Here is a 27,544-nt window from a genome sequence, read left to right as displayed (position 1 = left end):
GGCAATATTGCCAAACTACAAGAGTATAGAGAAACATCTAAGCAATGGGTGCTGCAAACAATGCAGAAATTGAAAAACTGGTAAGCTGTGGTGTTGTAGCCAAACTGCAACCGGATGTTACCTCCCAAGAGCAAAGAGAGATGGTAAATACTTCATCACATGGTCCAGCGCAATGGCAAAAATAGAATGGTCTTAAACTGCTCTGAAACTGAGTTTGTTTCACAACTTTTGGCGGAGGCGCTACTTCTCGAGGAGAAGCTACTTATCGATCGAGCACATAGAGTGAATCGCCAACGTCCCAAACAAAGTGATCCTCCTCGGCCCATCATCTTGAGATTGCTCTACTACAGGGGTCGGCAGCCCGGGGCACGCGTGAAGGGTTAACTGATGGCACGACCATAGCTGGACTGGCCAGCAGGCATTTATTTGCCGGGTGGGCCGATGTGATATTTCATTTTTATGGGCCGATGATTTTTTTTTTTGGAACGGTATAAACAATGAAAGGTGGTGGATTGGCCAGATGCTGGTCGATGTGTAAAAATAACTCAGGATATACAGGAGGAAGAGAGACCCAAGGCGGTGAACTGAACTTCAGGTAAGAAGTTATGAACTGCAGTCTATCTGGGTCAGATGTAAACCAAGTTTAGATGTTGTTTATTTTCGTTGTGCTGACTTTTTACAGTCAGTTACAATCAGTAGCGGTTTTAGATACGAGCGACACGGGCGGTTGCCCGGGGCGGCATCGTGGTGGGGGGCGGCATCACGGGCATCGGCAAAAAAAAAAAAAAATGCTCGTACTCATGCTGCCCCGACGTCAGCCAGCGCATATTGGGAATGGTACAGGCACCGATCGGTTTTCTATCGCCCATATCGCCCCAAGAAGAGTAAGAAAATAAATATACACTTTAGGACTCGGGGTAAAGGGATCAATAACAATTTAAAATTTACAGTTTGATGATTTAAAGTCTCACAGACAAGCCGTCGAAAGGGGGGGGGGGGGGGGGGGTCTGCTGCTTCCAAATAGAGCGCATTTCATTTATAATGTTGTAAATCCAAGCCCAGCATGTATTCATGATTTGAATCCTGGGTTGTGTGAAATCTCAGAAATAAACCCTAGACAAAGTGAATCTGTGAACTAAGGTGTAGGTCTGTTAGGTTAAGTTGTGGTGATCCTTGGGTTGGGGGAAGGGTGTTCATACTGGAGTGCAAAATTAAAACCAATGGAAGATGGACAAGAAATGTTCAAAGCCATCAGGTCCTCAGTTTAGAAAAAAGAGAAAAGAAGAGCAAGAGAAACGAGCCAAAGATGCAGGTAAACAGATGTGTGATTGGATAATGGCAGGTCATCCTGAAACAATCAGAATCAGAATACTTTATTAATCATAAACAGAAAGGAGCTCAGACAGATACCGAGGTAAAAAGAAAACTGTTGCCTCACAAACTGCTTGTCAGATTAACTTTTACCCTGAGCACATCAGCAGAATTACCCACACTTTATAACAGCAAAACAATAGCAGGATGAATTAATGAAGCACAAAATCTTAATATGAAAACTAAATATAAAAACATAATAATAAAAAGCATTGGGTGGGGGCTGGGGGTTTAAACTACAAATCAATTGATAGATAACTTAGGTCTGCCCTAAAGTGTACCCTACTTTATCTCCCTTCTCGACTATCCAGTGGGCTAAAATCTACAAAGTAAACATGAATTTGATGAGACTTGAAAATATGAATTGTTTACTATAACCAAAGATTTCTGCAGTCAGTCTCAACCTGCTGGCCTGCCTTTTAGAAAGAATGCAGGTCAAAGAAACATAGGCATGGGCTTCACATTTTGACCTGAAAGCTGTTTCCTTGTTTAGTCAATTCTATATGTATCAAAACCCAAAATAAACAAATATTTAGAAGGTCATATTGATTGTAAAAAATTGAGGCGGATATCAACAGCAATCCCTAAATTTTTTAAAAATTACATTTCTAGTTTTTACAGTGCTATCTTTGCACATTTTTGCATGAAATTTGGGATTTAATTGATCTGATCATTGCATTATGTTTTCAATATTACAAACTTTTTAGACACATGAGCAAAGCATGAATGTACTATCAGGTAACAGATGAATATAGATTTACCAATGTTGTAGCTACAGCAGTGTCCATAACCTTAAAGCCATGCTGTATAACTGACATCACTGACTCTTGGTCTCAGTAACCAGCTGCTTTGCCTTTTTTCCTTTTATCAGACCATGCAGAGATACAGCTGCCCGCCTTTTCCACAGCGTTGACTGTGTTGTAGAATTTTGCTATTTTATGTCCCAGAGCTTCAAGACCATCAACTACATCCTGCAAAGAGGAGAGAGACTCAGATGGAACAAAACCTGTAGAAACTATTAATTTATCATTTAAATACACTGAATAAATTACCTTTTCAAGCTTGGATTCAAGTTTTACTTCACTTTGAGAGTCTACAAGAACAACAGGCGTAATAATTGCCTCCTTAAGACTCTTTCCAAACCAAAGGTGGTTCATGAGCACCTTGGAGAGAAAAAAAAATGAGGTGAGAATGTGATGATTACAGGATCAATTAGGGTGAAGAACCTTGTTACTATGATGCAAGCTTTAACAGCAAAGACAGGCATCAGTCCACATCAATTTATTTTATTTAATATGTAATGGCACTTTTGTATGTTTACCGTGCATACGTACCGAGGCCACAGCTGGTGGAATCATTTCAGCACCAGACCCTCCAATCACCAGCGTCTTCGACTGAGACTTCACCACAGATGGGGCCATATTGGAGGGAGGCCGCTCCCCTGAGAAATACAACAAAGACCTTGAATGACAAAACTAGAAAGCAGAAATCAGTCTGTACACACATATTTGTGCATAAATCATTTACACAAATGTTTCATACACGAATCAGTTACTGTATATTCATGCTCTACAACAGGGGTGTCAAACTCCAGGCCTCGAGGGCCGGTGTCCTGCAGGTTTTAAATAAGACTCTGGGTGAACACACCTGAATCAAATGATTAGTTCATTACCAGGCTTCTGGAGAACTCCAAGACATGTTGGCTGTATCCCAATTCAGGGTCTGCAGCCTTAAAGGCCGCATTTTAAGGCCGATTATGTTAAAGTGAATTGTTAAATGTTTGTCATTTTTATGCTTACCATCTCTACATTGTTTTAACTCTGTGATGAAAGAATTTTTCTGTCCCCCCTCCCCAGATTCTCGAGGTTCTGGGTGGGGGCTGTAGTGTTTTATCACAGGCACATCCTTGTGAAGGTCTGTCTGATGTTGGTAAACTTCCTCCCCTTTGTATGGCTTCACTTTGTTATCTAGGGTGAACCATAAATTGGGTGTGGAGGAGACTACCCTCTTTATGACCAAGGATGTTGCTCCTGCTTTTATGACCCTTTTTGGTCAGCAGGAGAACACACACACACACACACACACACACACACACAGGTGTTTGTAAACTATTGTTTATTGTGTGAATGTTTTCAATAAAAGGCAGCGAGAGGAGGCCATCGTCGGGATCATTCGTAAGGAGATTTGAAGTGCGTTTCTGAGATACCGACGAGGCCTCCCTTACAAGTAAATCGATCGATCGCTGTTGCCTTGTTTTTCTCTGTCCTGGATACAGCAGGGTCTGAGTTTAGACCCAACAGATTACGTCACAGCGACGCGACGAAGACTGTCCCAATTCGAAGGCTGCTCGAAATGCGGCCCTCAAATGCGTCCTTCATTTCTCTGAATTTTAAGGATGTGGCGGTGTAGACTTTGTGGCCCAACATATCCCAGAATGCATAGCGCGGCGGTGGGTGGGGATAATTTTGCCGGAAAAAAAACGGCGGATGAGGGGCGTCCAAACAGTAAACTTTAAGTACTAGAGATGGACCGATCCGATATTACGTATTGGTATCGGTCCGATACTGACCCAAATTACTGGATCGGATATCGGCGAGAAATAAAAAATGTAATCCGATCCATTAAATATCAAAAAAGCACCTCACAAAACTTGCTACATGGCGTAACTCGGCTCATAACCGTAGCACGTCGCAGCAGTATGCATCACGTGATAGAGCGGCTGTGTGTATTTGTAGCCTTTCTAGCAAACCAGCATTTCATCTCCGAGGAAGTTTTCCCAGAGAGAAGTAAAGCAAGTGTGTAAGTTCATCTCTGAATGTTTGTAAAGCATTCCCACCTTAAGCTTAACAACAGATATATGGAGCGACTGCCTCTTTCCCTCTCTCTCCTGCTGCTACTTCAATCGTGAAACTGCTTAAAGATCAGCTGATCGGCTTTTCTGTCGTGAGTCCGTCTCTCTTCTTAGTTTTTGGCTCACTTCTCACCAGAAAGAGGAAACCAGCGGCTGAACAACAGCAGCACTATTCAGCTTGATAAGCTGTAGTTAGAATTTATTTAATATAACTTTCTACTCCAGGATCTTTTTCTACGTAGCTGACGGCTGGTAACTGTGCAGGGGCGGATCTAGCAAAGTTTAGCCAGGGGGGCCGATAGGGCATGAACAGGGAAAAGGGGGCACAAAGACATACTTTTCTTTCTTGTTCTCATTTAAAATATCTAGCTTTTAATAAATAATTATCTGACTCTTACACCCAAAGTTTTAATCTGATGTAAAATGTATAGAAGTCCATTACTGTATATAGTAACTGTTAAGTCTAATATACCCTAGTAAGCTATACTACTTTTTCCTTTGGGAAGATACCATCTGTGCAGTCTGCAGTTCTGTTGAAGAAAGATGTTGAATCTATTTAATTATTCTTGAAAAATAATTTCTTTCTGTGCATTTTTCCCCCTGCATCAAATTAAAGTTGATTACATCGATTAAGCATCATGACCTGGAGGGTGGGGGGGGTGGTGGTGGTGGGGGGGGGGGGGGGGGGGTTCCCTACTTTTTTTTTTGCTGGGAGTTTGCAACCCTATTAGTTAGGTTGCTTAATATTTCTGCTAAGTACTCTTTAAAATACCAGAATAGGGAGGATGGAGCAGGTTTACGTTTATTAGATTGATCAGTTTTGCTGAACTATGAAATATTTTGGGCACAGTGTATTTTTTACATGCAGGTATAACAGAATAGCTTTAGTGTTGTTATTTATTTAAACTTGAGTATAAACTTATACAAAACGCAGCAAGATATTAAAAAAACATTTTATTGATTAAAAAACAAACTATATCGGATTCATATCGGTATCGGCAGATATCCAAATTTATGATATCGGTATCGGACATAAAAAAGTGGTATCGTGCCATCTCTAGTAAGTACTGAATATTATGTCACTTATTTATGTGCAAATGTTTAATAATGAAGAACATTAAACATTAAAACATTACTGTTGGCCACATGTCGGCAAAGTTATGTGACATTAGTGACGTTTGTACTAACTTGGTTTTACAGCCTTTACTTTAAAATATACGCCGTTCAATAGCTGAGCTTAATCAGAGAATGATCAAAGCTCATGTAGAAACAAACAAACAAATGAACAAAAGATTTTCTCCTTCATTTCTGTCAAACAAAGCTGTATGAAACGTTTCCAGCTGTTAGTATCATGGTTGCTAGGCAACCTGGGCAGCGCGGCTAGACCGTCCCATTTCACAAGCCTCGCACTTCCGGCCTTAGCGGTCTTTAAGTACGCGGCCCTTGAGGACCGTTAAGGCTGCAGACCCTGAATTGGGATACAGCCGTTGAGGAGGTAATTTAGCTGTGTTGGATCAAGGACACATGTAAAATCTGCAGGACACTGGCCCTCAAAGCCTGGAGTTCGACACCTGTGCTCTACGAACAAGTTTAGAATTGCATCCGCCCATGCTTATCAACAAATGATGAAAGTGCACACACAACAAGTGAGTTATCTCTACTGAATCTGTATCAAACTAAAGTGAAATGTCTTTCAAAGTGCAGCTATTACTGAGACTCTGTCAGTGCGTTAGATTAATGTTTAAATGATGCTATGTCCAAACTGAATTATACAGAACCTTGAACACACTTGAATCAATATTATAGATCTATATATAGATTCATCCATCGATTATCTTCAGCTTATCCTTCTCAGGGTTGCAGGGGCGGTGGAGCCAATCCTAGCTATCATAGGGCGAGAGGCAGGGTAAACCGAGGTCAGGTCACTAGCCTGATGCAGCGCTAACACAGAGAGACACTCGCATTCACACCGATGGGCAATTTAGATTCACCAATTAGCCTAACCCTACTAACTGCATGTCTTTGGACTGTGGGAGGAAGCCAGAGTACTCAGAGAGAACTCACACAAACATGGGGAGAACATGCAAGCTCCACTCAAGTGGGATCAAACTCAGGGCCTTCTTGCTATAAGGCAACACTGTGCCAGTGTGCTGTCCTATGTATATATTTAAATGAATATAAATATCCATATGGTTAAATCACTTCAATAGAGAGTAAACCCCAACAATAAGAAGAGCCCCTTATGAGCAAGTACTTGGTGACAGGGTGAAGGAAAAACTTCACACAACAACACGTTGACATGGAAACAGATTTTACTACAGCAGTGTGTTCAACTGTGCCTGTTCTTGAACATTCAAAACATTTTAGCAGGCTATGGTATTAAACAGAAAATACAATTTTAGTCCAAATTCACATGATGTGTTTCAGTTTGGCAGTTTTGTTCATGATTTCCATGATGAACAAAACATCGTGGAAATGATCAACAAGTTTAGTTTTTCCATGATCAACAAAACATGATGCGTCACAATGAATTATGAAATGCCATTTTCTCCTCTCATTTCCTCAATGGTACTATTTTGTCATTATTAGAAATTACTTAAAGAAATATGTCCTGTCAGGAAAATAATTTCAGGAAAAAAGATTAAACTCTTTGTGGTATTAGTTTTGAAATAATCCACCTTCCTCGTCTGATTACTTGTATTTCATAAATAATAAATGTAAAAAGCATCCTACTGATCTCTTACCAGGAGAGGAGCGATTAGCTCTACCACAGAAGTCAGACAGCTGGTTGTTGAGAATGATTCCAGTTTTTGGAGAGAGGACCTTGGAGCCAAATCTGTAAACAAAAAAATTTAATTAACTACAACACCAAGACACTCTTTGTAGTATAGAAATACTCTAAAAATAAGTTCCTCCATAATCTCTTAAATCTTCAGTTTCAAGAAAGAAAAATATCTGATAGCTGGTTTCTGGCAGTGAAACAGAATGATGCAGGTACTGACTCGTCGTTGATGCTGCTGGTGACAGACACAGCAGATCCATCTTCAGCCAGCACAGATACATGTGTGGTGCCGATGCTGTCCAGATACAAGTTGATGCCAGGATCACGAGTCTTGTCGCTGCTGATCAAGCTTCGTTTGCTGTCTGCAAAGCTATCCTCTGTCAGTTTCTTTGCCATCTGTGTGAAATACAGAGAATTAATAAAATGAATTAATAAAACTAAATAAATATGCACATTACAGAAAATACATGCTGTCAAGAAAATTATCAAATTACAGCCAAATGTTAACAGAATTTTGATCATTGATCCATCACTGATGCAAGATGAATGACTGAATGAATGAATTAATACCAGAGGTTATAATATTAGTTAGTGATCAAGCTCAACATATGACTGGCAAAGATATAGTCTCTGAAATTCTTTGTCATCTGTGTGAACTACAGAGCATCTGAAAACATCACATTACACAAAATTATACTTATATTTAAATACTAAAATAATAATAATAATAATACATACTAAATTAAAGACAAATATTAAGCCAATTTAGGTTTATGTGCTTTTAAAACTTGTATTTATATGTATATGTTTTAAAAGCTACATCACTGCTCAGAATGATGCTGAAATGAAAATGCTGAGACTCAAAGAAATTTTTACAGCACTCTACTGGTTCTCTACACCCTTAGTGCTTCTATAAGAACTTTAATTGTAAGTAGCAGCCAGGTACTGATAATCAAATGCCCCTGATTGATCATTAACAAAGGTGAGCACCTCTGTAAAAGTACTTTGTTAACACAAAGTCACAATCTCACCCCAGCAAATTAACCCAAAGTCCAACTGTGTGAAACTCAGAGATATTACAAAAAAACTTCAGATCTGTTCACACCTCAACTCATTATCAGTGTGCATAAACTGACTGTGGTGGGGTGTAGTTTGTGGATGAGCTGCAGGCAAGGGGGGGTTTGTTTTGTGTTTTGTGATGTGGTATTGTTACTTTAAATTGTTTAGTCACTTAAATATAATCATACTATATGCAACAAAGCAGGTGCAAATCTGTAGGATTTTAAGATACTTACTTTATCTGAGCTGAAGTTTGGACCGCTGATATTTGTCTTTAATTCATTGGCAAATTTTAAAGCTTCAATATAACGGTGATAAAACAAAATCTTTTCATCAGTCGTCTTAGGTTCTGAATTCATTTTGTATCCTGAAAATATAAATTATTTTTATTTATTTTATTTAAAACATCATTTCTTAGTGTATCACATTTGTAACGATTGATAAGGATCATTGTCCTATATGAATCAAACTCTACATGCTAGAAGCAACAATCAGGAACCTTTCATGATGTTGAGGATGAGGCTGAGGATGGCTCCTCCTGCGGGGGGAGGAGGGAAGTACATCCGGTACTCTCCCAAAGAAATATTCCACGCATCAGTCACATTAGCTTGATACGAAGCCAAGTCCTCCTTTTTGAGGTTTCCTCCTGAGCAAAATCAGTGAAACAAATATTCTGCTGAGCAAAAATGAACACAATGAATTTCATAATCAAGAGTTTGAATGGATCCAGACAGATCCCAGTGTGGCCTGTGAGGGATCATGTTAGAGTTTTCCAAAACCAATAGATTTTTTAATTTGTAATTAGATCATTGTGCCTGGCAAACATAGAAAATGTTCAGAAAAGAGAGCAGGATGAATCCCGTCTGATAATACCTGCTTTCTGTATGTCACTGATTAAATTCTTTGCTATTGTTCCTTTGTAAAACACATCTGGTCCCTCGTTTGCGATCATCTCCAAAGTGTCAGCCAGTTTCTCAAATTTCACAGTATCACCGGTCTTAAGCAGGTTCCTATTTTTATCTAAATATAACTTCCTAAAAGACAAAGACAGTGAAATAAAGCTGAAACATTCATTGTTTGCTCTTCGTATTTTTGAAATCACATTGTGGGTGTATTTCATACCTTATTGACGTATTATTAATGCGTGGGATGTGTTGACCTTGGTAGTAAGGAATAGGGAATCCTTCTCTGGCTAATTTGATGGCAGGTTGAAAGAGGTCGGCCCACGGCAACTTCCCATAAAGCCGGTGTGCTGCTTCATAACCTCGAATTTCCCCAGGAACCCCAATCCATCTGCTATCTGGTTAGATAGATAATGGGTAGTCAGGGCTGGAAAGTCACACATACATTTACTTGTGTTTTGGGTAAACTGTAAGGTCCTGACCTTTAATGATCTGAGATGACATTTGTTATAATTTGGTGCTTTGTAAATACTCTATTTTATTCTGCTCCATTTCAGAGGGAAATGTGTGTCTGTTTGTAACTGATTATGTTAGAGATAACATTTTGCATCTCACAGTTATTTTAAGTTTATTTCACTATATTTACATATTTACACTATTTCTGGCTTGAAGAAGCATTTAGTATATCTTATATTTACTTTTCTTACTGTTTATGCAGCCTGTGTGCAGGGGTGTAGCACAGAACTCTTGGCCCCATAAATAAATGGTGTCTGTAGCCCCCTTTCTTTCCTTGATCCATCTTTCTCACACATATTCTAATGTCTAATTTCTTTATTTTTTTATATCTGCCACAAGTGAACTGCTCCAATAACTATTCCCAGTTCTTATTGCTGTCCATCCCATACTCAAATGCTGTTAAAAGACGCTTCTTAACAGAGACTATGCTGATTCTACATATGGATCCACAGCTTCGCTTCAAAGTAAACACACTATAGACGATCAGGAAGTAATGCAGGAAGGTCATTTGTACTCTGCTGACAGCAACATAAGAGACAGGGACATGTGCATCCACAGCAGCCTGTGTCTCTGGCCCCACTTCAGCATCTCACAACATTTCCAGCTTCACCTCCACAGACAGATAATCTGCCACAGAACGAGTGGAGATTAGCCAAATTAGAAACAATGACTGATAAAGATGGACTTGTGAGGAAAGTTAAGATTCGTCCTGGGGAGCAATTTACATTAATTGAAGACCAGAAAATGGGAAAGATGGGACAGCATTCTGGCAAGCTGTCTATTGTTGAATAGTCCATTCAGAAACTGATCTTGCTCTTGGAAGCTGTTTAATGCGACGATTATATCTTTTACTGCTAGCAGGTCCAGCCAGCAGGCCACAACCAGGCTCTACCACAGGTCTACTGGGTCTACCTTTTTTTTTCCTGTCAGTCAGGATCCTCAGTAGCCTTTTTTTCCTTTATTGATTTTATTGACAGCTTTTTGTCTACATGAGGTCCAGGAACAGTCTGCAGAACAAGGGAAATCATACTTCTTACTCTTCTCAAAAGGGAACAAGGTGGGATTTTACATCTTTTAGAAGCTTCTCAAATGTGATCATCAGCAGAGATCTCATTCCATCTGATTTAACTGATTTATTTATTCCATTTCACTGGTTTATTTCCCAATTCTCTCACCACCCAAAGAGATTGAGCCGTAAGAGAAATCAGTCTGTTAAACTACAAAAAAAATCTGTGAAAAGAAAATGTTTTATTGTTTTTCTGCTTCTTTTATCTGGAAATACAACCTAATCCCGGTCCAGATTGCAAATGTTTGAGTACTCCTTGTGATTTTAAAGCTCGAACGGGTCTTGGTATCACTCATTTAAATGTCAGAAGTCTTCTTCCCAAACTTGATTTTGTGAAAATTTGGATGAAAGAGTTAGATACTGATATTCTTACATTATCAGAAACCTTACAAAATCGGTTACTGACAAAGACATTGCAATAACGCGCTATAAACCTTTCCGTTGCGACCGCCCCAGAAAGGGTGGCGGTGTTGCAATTTACGTAAAAAACAAATTCCATGTTACTGTCCAATCATCAGTATCTGTTTGTAAACAGTTTGAACTTCTTGCCCTCAAGCTCTAACTTTTGAAGGGCTCTTTTATTACCATTGTGGGCTGTTATAGACCCCCCTCGGCTAGTAGTGAGACTTTAGTTTCACTTAGTGAAAAACTATCTACTTTAGATTTTAATGAAATTGTGCTGGCTGGAGATTTCAACTGGGACTGGTTGTCTTCTGCCTCAGACAGTGTTAAATCCCTGTGTGATTCATATAATCTCACACAACTAATTTACAGCACAACTCATCCAAATCTTAAATGCCTAGAAAAGTCATCACTTTTTGATTTATTTTTAACTAACATGCCGTATAAATATTCTCACACTGGGGTTTTCACAAATGATATCAGTGACCACTGTGTGGTAGCTGTAGTCAGACAATTGAAGCTCCCAAAATCAAGGCCACAAATAGTTTTTAAACAGGATTTTGAGCATTTCTGTGAGCAAGCTTTCTTTCATGATTTATGGGACTATAACTGGAATAGAATCTACCTGATAACTGATGTTGAGCTGGCATGGAACTATTTTTATGACACTTTTATCAAAATTATAAATAAACATGCCCCCATGCGCAAATTTAGAGTAAAATGCAGAAACAACCCTTGGTTTTCTCCTCAGCTCTCCAGTCTACTCAAGAAAAGGGATGCTGCCTGGGCTAAGGCCAGAAAAACCAAATCTGAAGCAGACTGGCTGATTTTTAGACAGCTCAGAAACCGTTCAACTTCCTTAATTTAAAAAGCCAAATCAGAATTCTATCTTTCAAAAACTACTAAACATCTGAACAATCCTAAAAAATTCTGGAAAATAATAAAATCTTCTTATGGAGACATAACTACAAATGAGATGCCAGCCTTTGTCATAAATGGACTTTGCATGCACTTTAATGGAGAAATGTGATATTCTAAACTGCTTTAATGAGCTTTTTCATTCTCCAGGATCTCTATTTGAATCTTTATATCCAGATTTAAAACAGCTTAATCAACAGGAGGCTCTCTCTGCAACCACTCAAACTGAATCTTTGGTCCAACCCTTCAGTTTTTCTCCACTAAATGTTTTTGAGGTCCACAGGGCTTTAAATCTGTTGGATCTATTAAATCTGCAGGACCAGATCAACTTGATCCTTATTTTCTTAAGTTGGCTGCAGATTTTATAGCAGAACCAATAACTTACATTTTTAATCTTAGCCTCTCGAACAGTGAGATCCCTGTAATACAGAAATCTGCCTGTGTTCTCCCTTTGCTGAAAAGAGGTGATCCTTCAGATGTTAATAACTACAGGCCCATATCTAAATTGTGTGTTCTAGCAAAAGTTCTAGATTCAGAGTTTAGCTGTTCATTAGTGAACAACTGAAAGACTTTTTTGACAAAAATTCAGTTCTTTCCAACATCAGTCAGGATTCAGAAAACAACACAGCACACTAACTGCTGCTATTAAAGTGGTTAATGACATCATTGATTCAATGGACTGCAAACTTCCTCTTTCCTCCCAGTATCCAAAGGAGTTCCGCAGGGCTCCATATTAGGGCCATTGTTCTTTTCTCTTTACATAAACAACCTTTGTGATAATTTGTCAAATGCTGCATTTCATCTTTATGCAGATGATAATATTATCTATTGTTCATCTCCTTCAGTAGCACAAACCCTGCAATTTCTGCAGTCTGCCTTTGATGTTGTTTAGTCCCATTTAACTCAACTTAAGTTGGTGTTAAATCCAGAGAAATCCAAGTTCATTGTTCATCGAATATGCAAAAGATGGAGGATACCTGCCAGGCCTTTCATATTTGGACACAGTTAGTGGAGTCAACCCCATTGTGGAAAAGTTACCCTATGGACTGCATGAAAAATGGATTGCAACAGGAGCAAAGTACAAAGAAGAACATAAAGTTGCTTTCCCCCCTTTCAGTGTCTTTTCAAAGTTTGTAAGACAACAAGCCAAAATAAGAAACGACCCGAGCTTTGTCATCACACGTCCTGCTGACACAAGCTTCAAAAAGGAGGAAAGCTTCAGAGGCAGTAACAGGCAAATGTGTACACAAAACAGACATTCCTACAGACACTAGTTCACTTCAAAATAGTTACAGCAAGCCAATAGAAAGCCCTGACAAGGTATGCCAAATACATAAGAAGCCTCACCCTCTTAAAAAGTGCAAAAGTTTTAGAGCAAAACCCATAGATGAGCGCAAGTCATTTTTAAAAGAGAACAGAATCTGTTTTAAATGCTGTGGCTCTACTCAACATTTAGCAAGGGACTGCAGGGCTCAAATAAAATGCATGGACTGTGGTAGTGACAGGTATTTAGCAGTGCTACATCCAGGTCCACCCCCTGCTCCAGCTGAGAGCTCTGAAGCTGATAAAGATGATGGTGGGGAGACACAGGATAGTGCAAATGCCTCAGTTGTTTCCAAATGCACAGAAGTCTGTGGTGATGCAGATACCCCACATTCATGCTCAAAAATAAGTCCTGTGTTAGTCTATCCAGAAGGCAAAAGAGAACAGGCTAGAAAGATGTATGCAGTGCTTGATGAACAAAGTAACAAGTCACTAGCTAAGTCTCAGTTTTTTGAGCTCTTTAATATTAAGACACACTCAGAGACAGCTCAGAACATGCTCAGGACCAGTGTTGGTCAAGTTACTTGAAAAAGTAATCAGTAACTAATTACTGATTACTTCCCCCCAAAAGTAATCCCATTACTTTACTGATTACTTATTTTCAAAAGTAATTAGTTACTTAGTTACCTTTTAAAAACACGATTTACAACCTGAATAGGTGATAAAGTGATAGATCTTTCAGCCCAATTCTACTTTTTCTGCATAATCCATCATACACAATGTAATCAAATGGAAAAGTCTCTTTTTAAAACTTGTTTTATTAGTTTTAATCTTTTAACTTTATGCATAAAGCAAAAATTTAATTATATGCAACATTCTCTGACTGGAAGAAATTAGTTTAATATTTAAACCTATTTTCTGCACATTCCAGCACATAAAATAAATTATTTTTTGTGTTTACACTCAGTCTTTCAAATAAATGCAAGTGAAACACAGCAGAAAATAAATAAAATCAAAGACTAGCGGTCCTGTTTCTCTATTTTCACCTGTATAGCAGGAGTGGGTCAGGCAGATGTTTGCCCTGGTGCAGGTGTGCCACAGTTTCTCTGTGAGTTTCCCATTATGTGGCAGCGCACTTGGTGCTTGCTCGGAAGTTTAGGGGTTTATTTCGCTGTAAAAAGAAGTTTTCTTCCCACGCAGTGAACAGCAGACGCTAATGTTTTGTCACTTTTTATGGAATCAAACTCAAAGTAAGGTCAGTACTTCCACGCTTTAAACGCTGCACGCTCATACTCTCTCTGCACTCGATATATGATCCATTGTTGATCTGCACACAGCTGTTGTCACGAACGTCGCACTCGCTTACGTCACTGTCATGAGACATTCTCGCAAAAAACTCACAGTTTTAGTAACGCAGTAACGCAGCGTGCTTACAGGAAAGTAACAGTAATCTAATTACCTTTTTTGCAATAGTAATCCCTTACTTTACTCGTTACTTGAAAAAAGTAACTTGTAACGCGTTACTGCCCATCTCTGCTCAGGACTGTCAGATAATATCGGCAGAACAGCAATAAACTTCATGATCGAGTCAATGGATGGTAAAGTAAAACTCCCACTCCCAAACCTGATTGAATGTGACATGATTCCGGACGACAGGAGAGAGATTCCCCCTCCACAAGTTGCCATGAAGTTCCCACACTTACAGAAGATAACTAAAAAAGTACCTCCTGTAGAGGAACAAGTACCTATTCTGTTTCTTTTGGGAAGAGACATTATACAGGTACACAAAGTCAGAGAGAGAATCAATGCATCTTATGCGCAGCATTTGGATTTATTTGGGTTATAGTTGGGGAAGCCTGCATGGGGAAGAATATGTGTTCTGAAAACACATATTCTTCAGAATGGCCATGCTTCTTACCTCTGCCGATGTTCTAACACGTTTCAAATCAAAGACTTGACAGATAACAACTACCAGTTAAACACCACACTTAACCCCAAAAAGGACAGGGGAAACACAAACACCAATCAACTGGGAGAAACTGTTTTTGACCAAAGATGATGACAAACCAGCACTGTCAATAGAGGACAAAGACTTCATTGACATCATGGAGAAGGAGGTGTATCAAAACGAATGTAACAGCTGGGTGGTGCCTTTGCCATTTTGCTCTGTGTGGCGTGGGTGTGGTCTCTGGCCAGCTGCAGAGGAGGGGTGACACAGTGAGCTCCCGGGGCGGCGCAGGGGCGGGGTCGACAGGTGTGCTGGGTTCTGACATTGATTGTGTGTCTTTTTATGTTGACAGTGACAGTCGGAGGGGGAGCGGACGTGACAGCACAAAGAGAGCGGGAGTGGCTGTGAATGAATCCACATCTCCAAATAAAAGTTTTGCTGTCAAAATAATCGCTCCAGCGTATGTTTATTGGGGTCAAACGCTACACTCTCCAAGACCAGAGCTTCCAAGTAACAGAGAGCAAGCGTTCAAGCGCCTGCAGTCTCTCAGAAAGACACTGGACCGGAACCCTGAGATGAATAGACAATATATTCAATTCATTCAAAACATGCTGGACAATGACCATGCAGAAGTCGCTCCACCTTTGGACTCAATGGAATCAGAAAGACTACACATCCAGCACAGTGGTTTTACATAGCCAGTAGTGACAATCCAGCAGACACGGCCACTAGACCAATTGTAGCTTCTGCATTGGCTTCCACGAACTGGTTTAGTGGTCCTTCATTTTTGACACGACACGACATAAAGACGTCTCACTGTGATAGTTTCACACTGATCGATCCTGACACAGATGCAGAGATCAGACCTGATGTAAAAAGCTTTGTTACCAAAGCCTCAGTAACACAGCTAGAGCCATGTTGTTATGAAAGATTCTCTCATTGGATGAGATTGTGTCGCACTATTGCATCACTAAAACGTGTGGCAGCATCATTCAAGAAAACAAGCACAGAAGGTAAAGGCTGGAAGTGTTTCAGTGAAACTAACATTGCAGACGAAGCAGCAAAGTTTATCATTTGCACAGTACAAAGCGAAACGTTCAAGGAGGAGTGCAGGTGCTTAAAAGAAAATCAGCCACTTCCAAAACAAAGCTGTCTTCAAAGGTTAAATCCAGTTATTGATGAAGACGGGTTCCTCAGAGCAGGAGATTGGCACCTGCTAACCTAACAAAAGATGAGAAACATCCACTCATTATCCCAAATGCTCATCATATAGCCGTCCTTCTTATAAGATACCATCATGAGAAGGTAGCACCTCAAGGGTGTCAAATAACAGAAGGCGCACTCAGAGGTGCTGGATTTTGGATTATTGGTGGTAAACGGCTTGTCACTTCTGTTATTTACAAGAGTGTTCTCTGTCGGAAGCTTAGAGGGCGACTTCAGACCCCAAAGATGGCAGATTTACCTGTGGACAGGCTGACACCAATGCCACCATTCACTAATGTAGGACTGGATGTCTTTGGACCCTGGACGGTCACCACACGTCGCACCAGAGGAGGAAGTGCAGACAGTAAACGCTGTGCTGTGCTCTTCACATGCATTTCGAGAGCTGTGCACATTGAGCTCGTTGAATCAATGTCGACATCCAGCTTCATCAATGCCCTAAGGCAGGTGTGTCAAACTCAAATACACAGTGGGCCAAAATTCAAAACTGGAACAAGGTCACGGGCTAACATTAATATTTATTGAAAAAAAAAATCTTCCTTCAGATTTAAGAATGAATCTCTTCTTATGGACTCAAACAAGTTTTGCTGAAAAACTGAATATGGAACAAGCAAAATATATATATTAGCTGTATAATACCAGTAGGCCAGCTCTAATAATAATTTGGTATGACTTCGCGGGCCAAATGTAATTAGGCTGCGGGCCAAATTTGGCCCGCGGGCCAGAGTTTGACACCTATGCCCTAAGGAGATTTTTCTGCATCCGTGGACCTGCTCAAATACTCCGCTCTGATAGAGGAACAAATTTTATTGGAGCATGCAATGAGTTGCAAATTGATCACAAGGACACAGAAATAAACTCATACCTGCAAGAGATCCCCCACACTTGTCACACATGGGTAGATCGTGGGAGAGACTTATTGGAGTTGCAAGGCACATTCTAGGTGGTATTCGGTTGAAAGCTGTACATGTCCAACTAATGCATGAAGTGTTAAGTACATTCATGGCAGAAGTAAAGGCAATAATGAATGCAAGACCACTTGTACCAGTCTCAACAGATCCAGACAAACCAAACCTTCTCACTCCAGCAATGCTCCTTACACAAAAGGTCAATGCATTATCTGCACCAACAAGAAGCTTTGGACCTCCAGACCTCTACTCAAAGCAGTGAAAGCAAGTACAGTGTTTCTTTTTGGAAGCAGTGGAAAAGTGAATATCATTCAACACTACAGCAAAGGAGAAAATAGACTAATGATAAAACAAACATAAAAGTTGGTGATGTTGTGTTATTGATTGCTCTCGCACACAGAAACGACTGGTCCATGGGAAAAGTTGTAAGAACATTTGAGAGCAAGGACAATACGGTTCGAAAAGCAGAAGTAAAAACTGTGAAACATGGAAATGATGAAGTGTTTCTGAGACCCATCGCTGATATGGTTTTGCTTTTATCAAGTGATAAATAAGTGTGTTTGTAATAGCTGTAAACTGTTCAAAATGTTTATTAGGAAAGTTTGTTGTAGTGGCACAATTGTATTGTACCAGGCGGGGAGTGTTCTGCCTTTTATAACTTAAACTGGATATTACGGTTGTAAACTGTCCTAGAGCTCCCTCTAGTGGCTGCTTGTAATATGGGTTGATTACTTTGGGAAAGGGAAAAATGAGAACGTGAGAAAAATCCAAGATGGCGCAAAGTGATGCCGAAATGTTATTGTTCTAAGCTGATACGGACCTTAAAATGTTGTTGCCTTGGACAAGATATGTCTGTAAGTATGAGTAACGATACAATAATTATTATCTTTTGTTTTGTGTAAAAATTCATCTTATTAGCTTGCAGTAAGAGTGTAACAAGCTAGTTTACAATGTTACGATGTTAGTTAGCTAATACAACATTTGTACTTTCAGTTTTACAATGGTCAAAGAGAAGGCAATGGTCAGTGGCCATTTTTCAATAAATCAGCGCAACAAGAAAAAAAAGTCTGGTTATTGGAGCAAAGTTATCTCGCTGTCTAGCTGGTGAGACTAAGAAACTCAGGGCGAGGACAGCACATTCATGTTATTCTCAAATGGCAAAGAGTTGTTAGCTACATCTCCTAAGATTACAACAATTCAAGGAACTGAAATTGAAATGATCACATCTTACAAGTATCTAGGGATCATTATATATCAGAATTTGTCATTTAAAACTCAAATTCGAAGGCTTGTGTCAAAGTTAAAACTAAAATTAAGTTACATTTTTAGAAATCAATCCTGTTTCTCCCTCCAAGTGAGAAAACACTTGATTTATGCAACTTTTTTACCTTTAATGGATTTTGGTGATTTTTTTAATGCACCTGCTCACTACCTAAAGAGGTTGGATACTGTGTACCATTGTGCTTTATGTTTTATTACTGGTTATGGAAATCGTGTACATCATTGTTCTTTGTATGCTGCTGCTAAATGTCCATCTTTGCATATTCGTAGACTCTCCCATTGGTTGATGTTTATCTATAAATCTCTCCTTGGGCTGGTTCCATCTTATTTATGTGTTTATATGTGTAAAAACCACAACCAATACAGCCTTCGTTCGCACAATATCATACAATTGATTGGCCCTAAAATCAGAACAGAATTGGAGAAAAAGGCTTTTAATTATGCTGCCCCTGCTTCCTGGAATAATCTGCAGAAGGAACTGAAATGATCAGAATTGGTTACCTTGGGGGAGTTTAAGTCTGTCTTAAAGGAACGAGAGAATAACTCTTTTACTCAGTGTGATTGTTTTTAATGTCGCTCTTAATTAGATCTGTTATTGTATATTTCTCACATGTTTGTACGGGATATTGTATTTTTTTAAATGTTATATATTAATGTGGTACGTCTATTTTGACTTTTGTTGCCATGATGCCAGGTCTCTCTTGGAAATGAGATTTTTAATCTCAATGAGATTTTTTACCTGGATAAAATAAAGGACTAATACTGTATGAAGACTTTATGTGTGGACATTGTCTGCAGAGATGGACAGATTGATCCAAATATTGATAGTATCGATACCATCACTGATATCAGTATCAGATCGATCCTAACACAGTTGGATCCATCCTTTCTTTTGGAGCAATTGGAGCAATCCCAAAATTCGTAGTATTGCACAGACTAAATTCTAAAGTATGTAAAAAGCCGTGTGGTTACGGGTTATTTAGAAATCATTAATATTATAATTCTGTTGCTGTTAAAACACACATAATTTGGTGGAAATATATATAATAGGACACTTTAGGACACTACTGAGGCTGTGCCACAGTCAACTTTCATTGTCCTCTGGGCTGCAATTGCTTGTTATTCCTTTTCTGTCTTTTAAAAAATGTATTTAATAAAGGCATTTTAATACTGGAACCAATTTGCCTAGTGTACAGTGTTGGGCAAGTTACGTTGAAAAATAAATAAATTATAGTTACTAGTTACTTCTTCAAAAAAGTAACTGAGTTAGTAACTGAGTTACAAGAGTCTAAAAGTAAAAATTACTTAACTAACTAACTAAGTAACTATTGAGTTACTTTAAAAAAATGTTTAACCATGGGGTCCAGTGTATAATTGACCATTTTTAACTACTTTTGATTTGACCTTTACATTTCACCTTTAAAAACTAATTACTTTGCTTTGTTTGGTATCATTCTTTTCAGCAAAACCTCACGAGTCTGAATTTACAGTTATGTTTTCATTTTGACAGACTGTATTAACACAATTGATCTAAAATCAGTCAAAAAAACCCCATAAAATCTGAGTAGAAAAAGTTATATTTTTTACTGTAACAACCACAAACATATTTATTGCATCATATTTTATAACTTTAAATGCAAATATAAATTGTCAATTTTAAAATCATATATATGCACAAGTTTTGCAATCAACAAAGTTATTTACAGCCATTTACATTTTACCCTTTTTTATAACCATTTCAAACTGTTTACATAACAATCAGCTGTTCTGCATTAAATAAGATGCCACACAAATTATTTGTGCCGCTCCAAAAAAATAATTTCTGTCCACTATAAAGGAGAACATCACAGCCTGATACCTGCAGGTCTGACAGCATCACTCCTCTTGTTTTCATTTAGCAATCGCCTCATTGTTCTGACACACAACACAAAACTATCCACAACACTACACACTAACTACACAAGACAACACATTAACTACACACTCCAAACACGCTAAACATCACAAATCTCTCACATCTCAAAACTCGCTCTCTCTCTTTTTCTGCTGTCTTTCTTTCTCTCTCTCTCTCGCCATCACTCCTAAAACTTCCCTCTCTTCCTGAACAACCAAATGTCATGTTGCCATATCATTTTTTGACTGGTCGACACTCCACCAACACAAACGAGCTGTTTTTTGTTTTGTTTTTTGGTCATAAGCAGAGAGTGCTTGCTAGCGTTGTCCTTAGACAGTAAACGTAAGGAAATTATTCAGGAAAAAACGCGCATATATTGTTTATCGTGACTCTGGTTCTATGTGGCCTATCAGCACAATTTAAAAACTGGTATATATCACCTTGTTGCTTTGTCATCTTGAAGTGGTCATGTGATTGGCTTACCATGACTACTTTATTCTTCCTCGGTCAAATAGCAGCACTCATGTGATTGTTTTGCTCCCTTAGCTCCAGGTGTTGTGCCAAAAAGTTATCGTCGGGCAGAAAGTGATTGCCGTCCGCGGGAGCGGACCACCTCTCTACAACAGTAAGCATGTACTTAGTTTTTCATGCTTCAGTGTGCCATCCACAAATTTAAATTCTCTATCATGCAAAAAAGAAAGTCATACATGAACATGATCAGCTGTCTTCTGTGGGCCAAAGCTCACTTAAAAAGGACTGAGGCAAAGTGGACAACTGTTCTAATGTCAGACAAATCTTTTTGTTTGTTTGTTTGTTAGAAAATGTGGATCCTGCATCCTCTGGGATAAACAGTAAAGGGCTTTAACAAGTGCTGCTGTTTTTGCAGCTTGTTATCACCACTCAATTCAAAACCTTTGAAGGTGATTATATTACTGCCTATGGAATTGGCTGCTTGCACATCTGGCAATGCACCATCAGTGCTGAAAGGTGTACACAGGTCTTAGAGCAGCTTATGCTCCCATCGAGTTGACATCTATTTCAGCAAGACCACGCTAAACCGCATACTGCATCTATTACAATAGCATCTCTTCACAGAAGAAGTACCTGGGTGTTAAAATGGCCTGCCTGCAGTTCAAACCTTTGACCAAGAAAAAACACATCGGGTGCATCATGAAACGAAAGATATGACAAAAAGGACCCAGGACTGTGGAGCAGCTAGAATCCTACAGCAAACAAAAATGTGGGTTTTTTGACCCAGTATTTGAATTTCTCTTGACTTGTTATATATTTGTTTGAAGAGGTATAAGATCATTTAGGTTTTTCTTCCTGAGTAAATTATTTTCTTCTGCTTTTGAGTTTGATGATATTTTCTTTGTGTCCTGTCTTTAGTGTTTTAGTGTTTTGTTCTTTTGTCCTAGTTCAATTGTGTGTGTGTGTGTGTGTGTGTGTGTGTGTGTGTGTGTGTGAGAGAGAGAGAGAGAGAGTGTGAGTGTGAGTGTCAGTGAAACTCGCTTCAAACTCGCTTCCATTTTCTGAAACTAAGGAGCATGTGTTTCATGACATGACTCACAGTGTGCATTAGCAGTCACCTGTACAGAATAAATTAGGTGTGGCATAAAGGTGAGTCCAACAGCAGATTAGCCTAAAACATTATAAATATTAGCATTATGGCAGAAAAACAGCCCACCTTCCTTCCACTCCACGGTCCACTCTGTGGTTTTACTACACGACTTAAGCAGGTCAGAGTTCACATTTCTGGGGACAGTCTCTCTGGAGTTGATGATTTTCACTTTACCTTTGAAAACATTACATATTATTATGTTATTCCCCAGCGGGGTTGAGCTAAGAGTAGCGAGGGTGTCTTGTTACCGGAGCTGTCCATCACAGTGAATATGACCCCGCCTCCGATCCCCGCGCACTGTGGGTTGATGATGGAGGTGCACAGCAGCGCAGCAATGGCAGCATCTACTGCAGAGCCGCCTTTCTGAAGAATGTCCCTGAAAGAGTTCATCGTTAACACTTTAGTGTTATTGTTATCGTGTGTTAGGGGTGCACAATTAATGTAATTTTAATCTTCATCAAAATTTTAATGTCCCACAATTAAATTGTCATGACTGAATAACACAACGATGTGTTGGGCTTTTTGTTATTGCATGTGCTAGGGATGCACAGTTCATTGAATTTTAATCTCAATCACATCCCACAATGAAATTAACCTCATTTGCAGACGAAACAGGAGGATCTTGAAATGAATAAATCCACTTTTTTGGGTGTCTGTGAGGAGCCTAGCATAACGACTGTGGACAGGGCAGAGAGGACTGACTGAGACCACTGTAAGTCAGTTGCAATCATCCAAGTGGGAAGAAATGAGAGCATGAATTACAATTTCACCATCTTTTACAGAAAGAAAAGGCCTCGATTCAATATGGAGCAGAGATGGAGCTGTTTTTAACCACTAAGTTAAATATGTCAAAAATCACACCAAGATTTTTTGCATAGGGTTTGATATAACTGGAGAGATTGTGAAACTGATCACAAAGCTCTCTGATGGACCTAAGCACTTTGAGTGCTCAGTTTCAGTAGAAAAGCAATTTAAACAACCATTTAAAAGTGAAAGCAGTGCTCTGTGGAGTTAATCCTGTGTTAGGTTTTGGTAACTGCATTAAACCTGCTCTGAAATTAGGCGAACAAGGAGGAACAACTTTATTTTGATCCAAATTTTTGTACATCAGCAGGAAAGTTTGTATCCAAAGAAGCAGAAAAGACAGCAGCATTGTGTTGGCAGATTAAAAAAATGGAAGTAAAATGGTTACATACTGTTTCAAACAAATAAACTGAGAAAAACATTGAAAGTTGTAGCAAAAAGAGGTAAAATAAGACAGAAGATTACAAGGTTAAAATTAACTGAATTAAATCCTGCATGAGAAAAAGCTGAGTAATTTAAAAAGAAATGACAGAATCAGAAACATGACTGGAAAGACTTGATACTATAATTGTGACCTAAACAAGTCGCTGCCAAGGAAGGTATGAATTACATTCCAGGCTCCAGGTAGGGTTGTGCGAGGTAGCTGATATGCATTTAGATGTAAATGTTTTAGTAATGTCTCTTTAAACATTTGTTTTCTTGTTGACTTGAAATAAAATATCACTGCTGGTACTGCAGCTTACTGCAACTTAAGTATGCATTTAAATTTAAAGGTTAGGAGAGGCAAAGCAGCATGTCTATTACATGCTTTAGCGTGATACTGGGATATTACTCCCTATATGCCTCTATGTTGTCATTACAGACGTTGTCAGTAAAAATAGTGATTTTTTTCACGGCGGGGTGCGCCAGTGTGAAGATGAGGTGCACCCAGAACCAGACATGGTGGAGCCAAAACTAAGTTTCAAAAATAAAGCGAGCCTTTATTTGGCTGAAGGAACGAATAAACAAACAAAACGACAAACAAGACTTGACTATGAACTAAACTATGACCTTGACGAGGAAAACATGGGGGTACGTGTGCAGACAACGTGAAGCTGGACACAATTAGACTGAGGACTTAAATACACACATGAGGTGAGGTGATTAGGGGAAGTGGAGACACATGAGGACACAGCAGACTAGGGGCAGTAAAACTAAATACAATGAGCAAAGAACACCAGACTCTTTCAAAATAAAACAAGAGCCATGGTAAGACGCAGACATGACATGAGCTTGACAACAAGAAAACACACGACAGACATGAAACATGACAGGTAGACACACTAAACAACAAGGGAAACCTACCACAGTCATAACTGAGAGTAGGACACTGAGGACGAGAACATGTAGTGAACAGGAACACATACATAACTCAGAATGCATAGAGTAACCTAAACTAAACCTATAACTCAAAGCAACCTGATAATACAAGACATACACCTCCCTACGATATCCCTAAGAACACAAATATAATAACCTCAAAATGCTGGGTCACAGACCCAGCCCGTGACAGATTTGTCAGTCGGGAACAAAACAGGTCTTATGTCCAGATCTTTGAAGTGAACAATGGAATACACACACACACACACACGCACGCACGCACACTTTTTCAGAAACTGAAAAATTTGATGACCCGCTTGGGAGCCAAATAAGCCGGCATTACTATCATTGTGACCTTCAGATCAATATATTAACCTCAAAGAAGAGGTCAGAGGACAAATGTAGGATGATGATATAGGGTATATATTTATACCCTATACGTTGACAATACACATCACACCTGTAAGAATCATAGTTTCTAAGTTATAAGGTTTTTTTTCTACATTTTTAACCAATAAATCATTTAGTCGACCTTGGTGGATGAAGGAAATTTTTAATAGATTAATTAATTATTTATTAATATGACTCCACTGTGCACCCTTACAACACAGAATTCATTACAACTTTTTGAGCTGTTGTGTTTGCAAACAAAATGATCGCAGGCTGCACTCATCCTAAAGCTAGAAGCACAAACATTGGCGGAGATAATAATGTATTATCCTCTGTATCATAGGCTTAAAAATGTAGTTCACACTTTTTATGTGATTCTATGTAAATGAGACAAGACGGTTAGGGTTAGACGACAGCATGAAGCAAGGGCGTAGATTTGGCATGGACGGAAGGGACATGTCCCCACCAATATTCAGCGATTATTGAATTGTTCCCACCAATAATTTGATCTCTTTAAGTAAAGAAAAACAAACCCGATAGAAAGAAGAAAAAAAACGATCTGTCAGCGTCTCATTCACCCAGCGGTGCAGAAAGAGTTAAATTTCTCTACTGGAGTCCTACCTCATGTGACAAATATGGCCAATGTGATTGGCTGAGCCTTTCAGGGAGCTCTGTTTAGTTTTAGCAGCGGCAAACCTGCGCTGCGAGCAGTGTTGCCAACTTAGCGACTTTGTCGCTATATTTAGCGAGTTTTCAGACCCCCTAGCAAAAAGACGTGAAAGCACACATCGCTTTTACTCTCAACAAGCAGTGGGTGCTTCTTCTTTTACTCTTATGCTGTTTTGTGGATCACAAGGTTTATAACTACTTATAAACACACACACACAAAGTAACTCCACCAGAGTGCCTATTTCGGGTCACTTTTGCCGGTCCAAGCCCGGGTAAAGAAGCAGGGTTGGAATTGTGACATTAAAAAAACAATAATTGCTAAAAATAAATTTAATTTGTAGTTCTAAATAAATTCTAAATGCATTTAGGACGTTTTTTACTCACTTTATGTCTCTTCCACTATGTTATTTCTCTCTCCAACAACATAGATTACAATTACATTAGCATGACCAATTATGCAAATTAGGCGATGACGTCATTTAGCGACTTCTAGCGACTTTTAGGACAACCAATAGCGATTTTCCTTACTGAGGAGTTGGCAACACTGGCTGCGAGGAGGAGAGGAGGACGGCAGCAAAAAGGAAGAACCTGGATATAAGAAAGTATTTTTCAAAGAAACCTGTAAGTCACTTAAAGTCAAGCTCACTCATAAAATGTGTCATAATAACGTTACAGGCTATGCCAGGCTTTGGCCCACATCAGTCTAAAATTGTATGTAACCATGAATAACGTGTTTTGGAAACTAACTGCACAACATGCAGCACTATTAGTTCTCTCAGTCTCAGAGCAGCATTTCTAATTTTGATTGAAACTGTCAGAAAACAGATGCCTCGAGCAGCCAGGATATTAGTTTACAGAGGCTGTTAAAGTTATATGTCTAACGTTAAAATGTTGGTGACACAATAATTTCATCCTAATGGCACTGACGTATTCATAGGGTTAATTTTTGAGACAAAATGTCATGAGGTAGTCATGATTTTGCAGGGAGCAGGCATGTGTTTGGCTCCTTCACACAGTGGACATTGAGTTGTTGTGTGGGACACCAGTAGTCCATGTCTGTTGCTGTAACAGTAGTTCATGTTGAGAATAAAACATCCCAGCTCACTGATCTGATTGGGGCAATAGTGCCTAAAATGTTGCATAATGATGCTGAGAGATCTTTTACTCTGTGGTAATCTTAGACGAGTAGTTTTATGGACAAAAACCACCAGGTTGTTCCCTTAGTGCTAATGTGTAGGAGATGTTTGTGTACTATAACTGAAGTAATGATGTTAAGTCCTTAAAGTCATATTCTTTTATTGTCACGACTGTATTTGAAGCTATTTTTTATTTTTGTATGATACCTGATTTATATGGATTATGGCTGAAGTAAACTAAAGCCTAAAATACTTAGTCAGTCATTTGTTTAATAGTAATTTAACATATAAAACTATGAATTGTAATTTTAAATGGTTTAAAAGCATGTAGAATAGCATATGTAGGCAAGTATATTTCTCCTTTTATCAAGAAGCAAAGACAAAAAGGGGAAGAAAAAGAAACGGGGCAGGGCTCGGTGGTTGAATCATCCGTCCCCACCAATGTCAAAACCAAATCTACGCCCTTGGCATGAAGATTTTGCATTAAGCTGTATTATGCAGATCACACTGAATTTTATGAAATGGCATATTGGTTTCCTAAAGAAGGGAAAATAGAATTTAGTTACGAGTAGTCATCTTGTAAATAGATGTAGAGAAAAAATACAAACATAATCGCACACTTACACGATGAGACGCGGGTTACGCAGTTCTCAGAGATCTTTTAGCGTTTGCATTTGGATCAGTGCATAATCGTATATGTAATGTGGAAAAAATGTCGTAGAAGTTTAAAATGTTACTCACAGTCCAATCTTTGAACACTTCTCGGAGTCTGCGGCCACTGCAGCTTTTGAGAAAGTGCAATTAGGGTCCTCGTCGTCCGACGGGGCAACCTGAAATAGCCAGAACTTTACCCCGAACCCTGCCCCCAAACCTGCCCCCAGACCACCTACGATAATACCTACGACAGCACAAAGGCAAAACCACCACACGATCCAAACTTTGGAGCAACAAGGAGAACAAGTGGAGCAATTGAGAGTCGTCTTTGCCCAGCCAACTTTCTCGTTGGGGGAAGAACTAGGAGTCGCACTTGACTTCTCAGCGCTCTCGTTGAGGGGGCTATCGGGAGTATTTGCCGCCTCAACGTCCTCGTTTGACTCAGGCATCGCTGTTTTCTTCTCTGCGTAACGGTCGGTAGTTCACTTCCTCTGAAAGTTTACCGCTTGTTGATTCCCCAGATAGCACA

General features: G+C 39.2%; 1 protein-coding gene across 1 annotated transcript; it reads right to left on the bottom strand.

The window, feature by feature from the left end:
- Window positions 1-1,166: 1,166 nt before the first annotated feature.
- LOC102794126 (glutathione hydrolase 5 proenzyme-like) lies at window positions 1,167-27,544 on the bottom strand. Its single transcript, XM_087848876.1, has 12 exons — window positions 27,103-27,544; window positions 22,252-22,379; window positions 22,070-22,177; window positions 9,186-9,363; window positions 8,937-9,097; window positions 8,563-8,709; window positions 8,300-8,430; window positions 7,225-7,400; window positions 6,967-7,058; window positions 2,706-2,812; window positions 2,424-2,534; window positions 1,167-2,342 (listed from the first exon to the last, which is right to left on the bottom strand). The coding sequence occupies exons 1-12, from the start codon at window positions 27,462-27,464 to the stop codon at window positions 2,205-2,207; spliced, it is 1,839 nt and encodes a 612-aa protein (XP_087705002.1). The 5' UTR covers window positions 27,465-27,544; the 3' UTR covers window positions 1,167-2,204.

The sequence above is a fragment of the Neolamprologus brichardi genome, chromosome 12 (assembly GCF_056152115.1).
Source record: "Neolamprologus brichardi isolate AB-2024 chromosome 12, ASM5615211v1, whole genome shotgun sequence".
Lineage (NCBI taxonomy): Eukaryota > Metazoa > Chordata > Actinopteri > Cichliformes > Cichlidae > Neolamprologus > Neolamprologus brichardi.
This window is presented reverse-complemented; position numbering and strand designations above follow the sequence as displayed.

Coding starts and splice junctions, on each gene's coding strand:
- LOC102794126 (XM_087848876.1), bottom strand. CDS start 27,464: ATGCCTGAGTCAAACGAGGACGTTGAGGCGGCAAATACTCCCGATAGC. Junction 8,431..8,562: donor CATCCTCAACATCATGAAAG/GTTCCTGATTGT, acceptor TTATATTTTCAG/GATACAAAATGAATTCAGAA. Junction 7,401..8,299: donor CAAACTTCAGCTCAGATAAA/GTAAGTATCTTA, acceptor TATTTCACACAG/ATGGCAAAGAAACTGACAGA.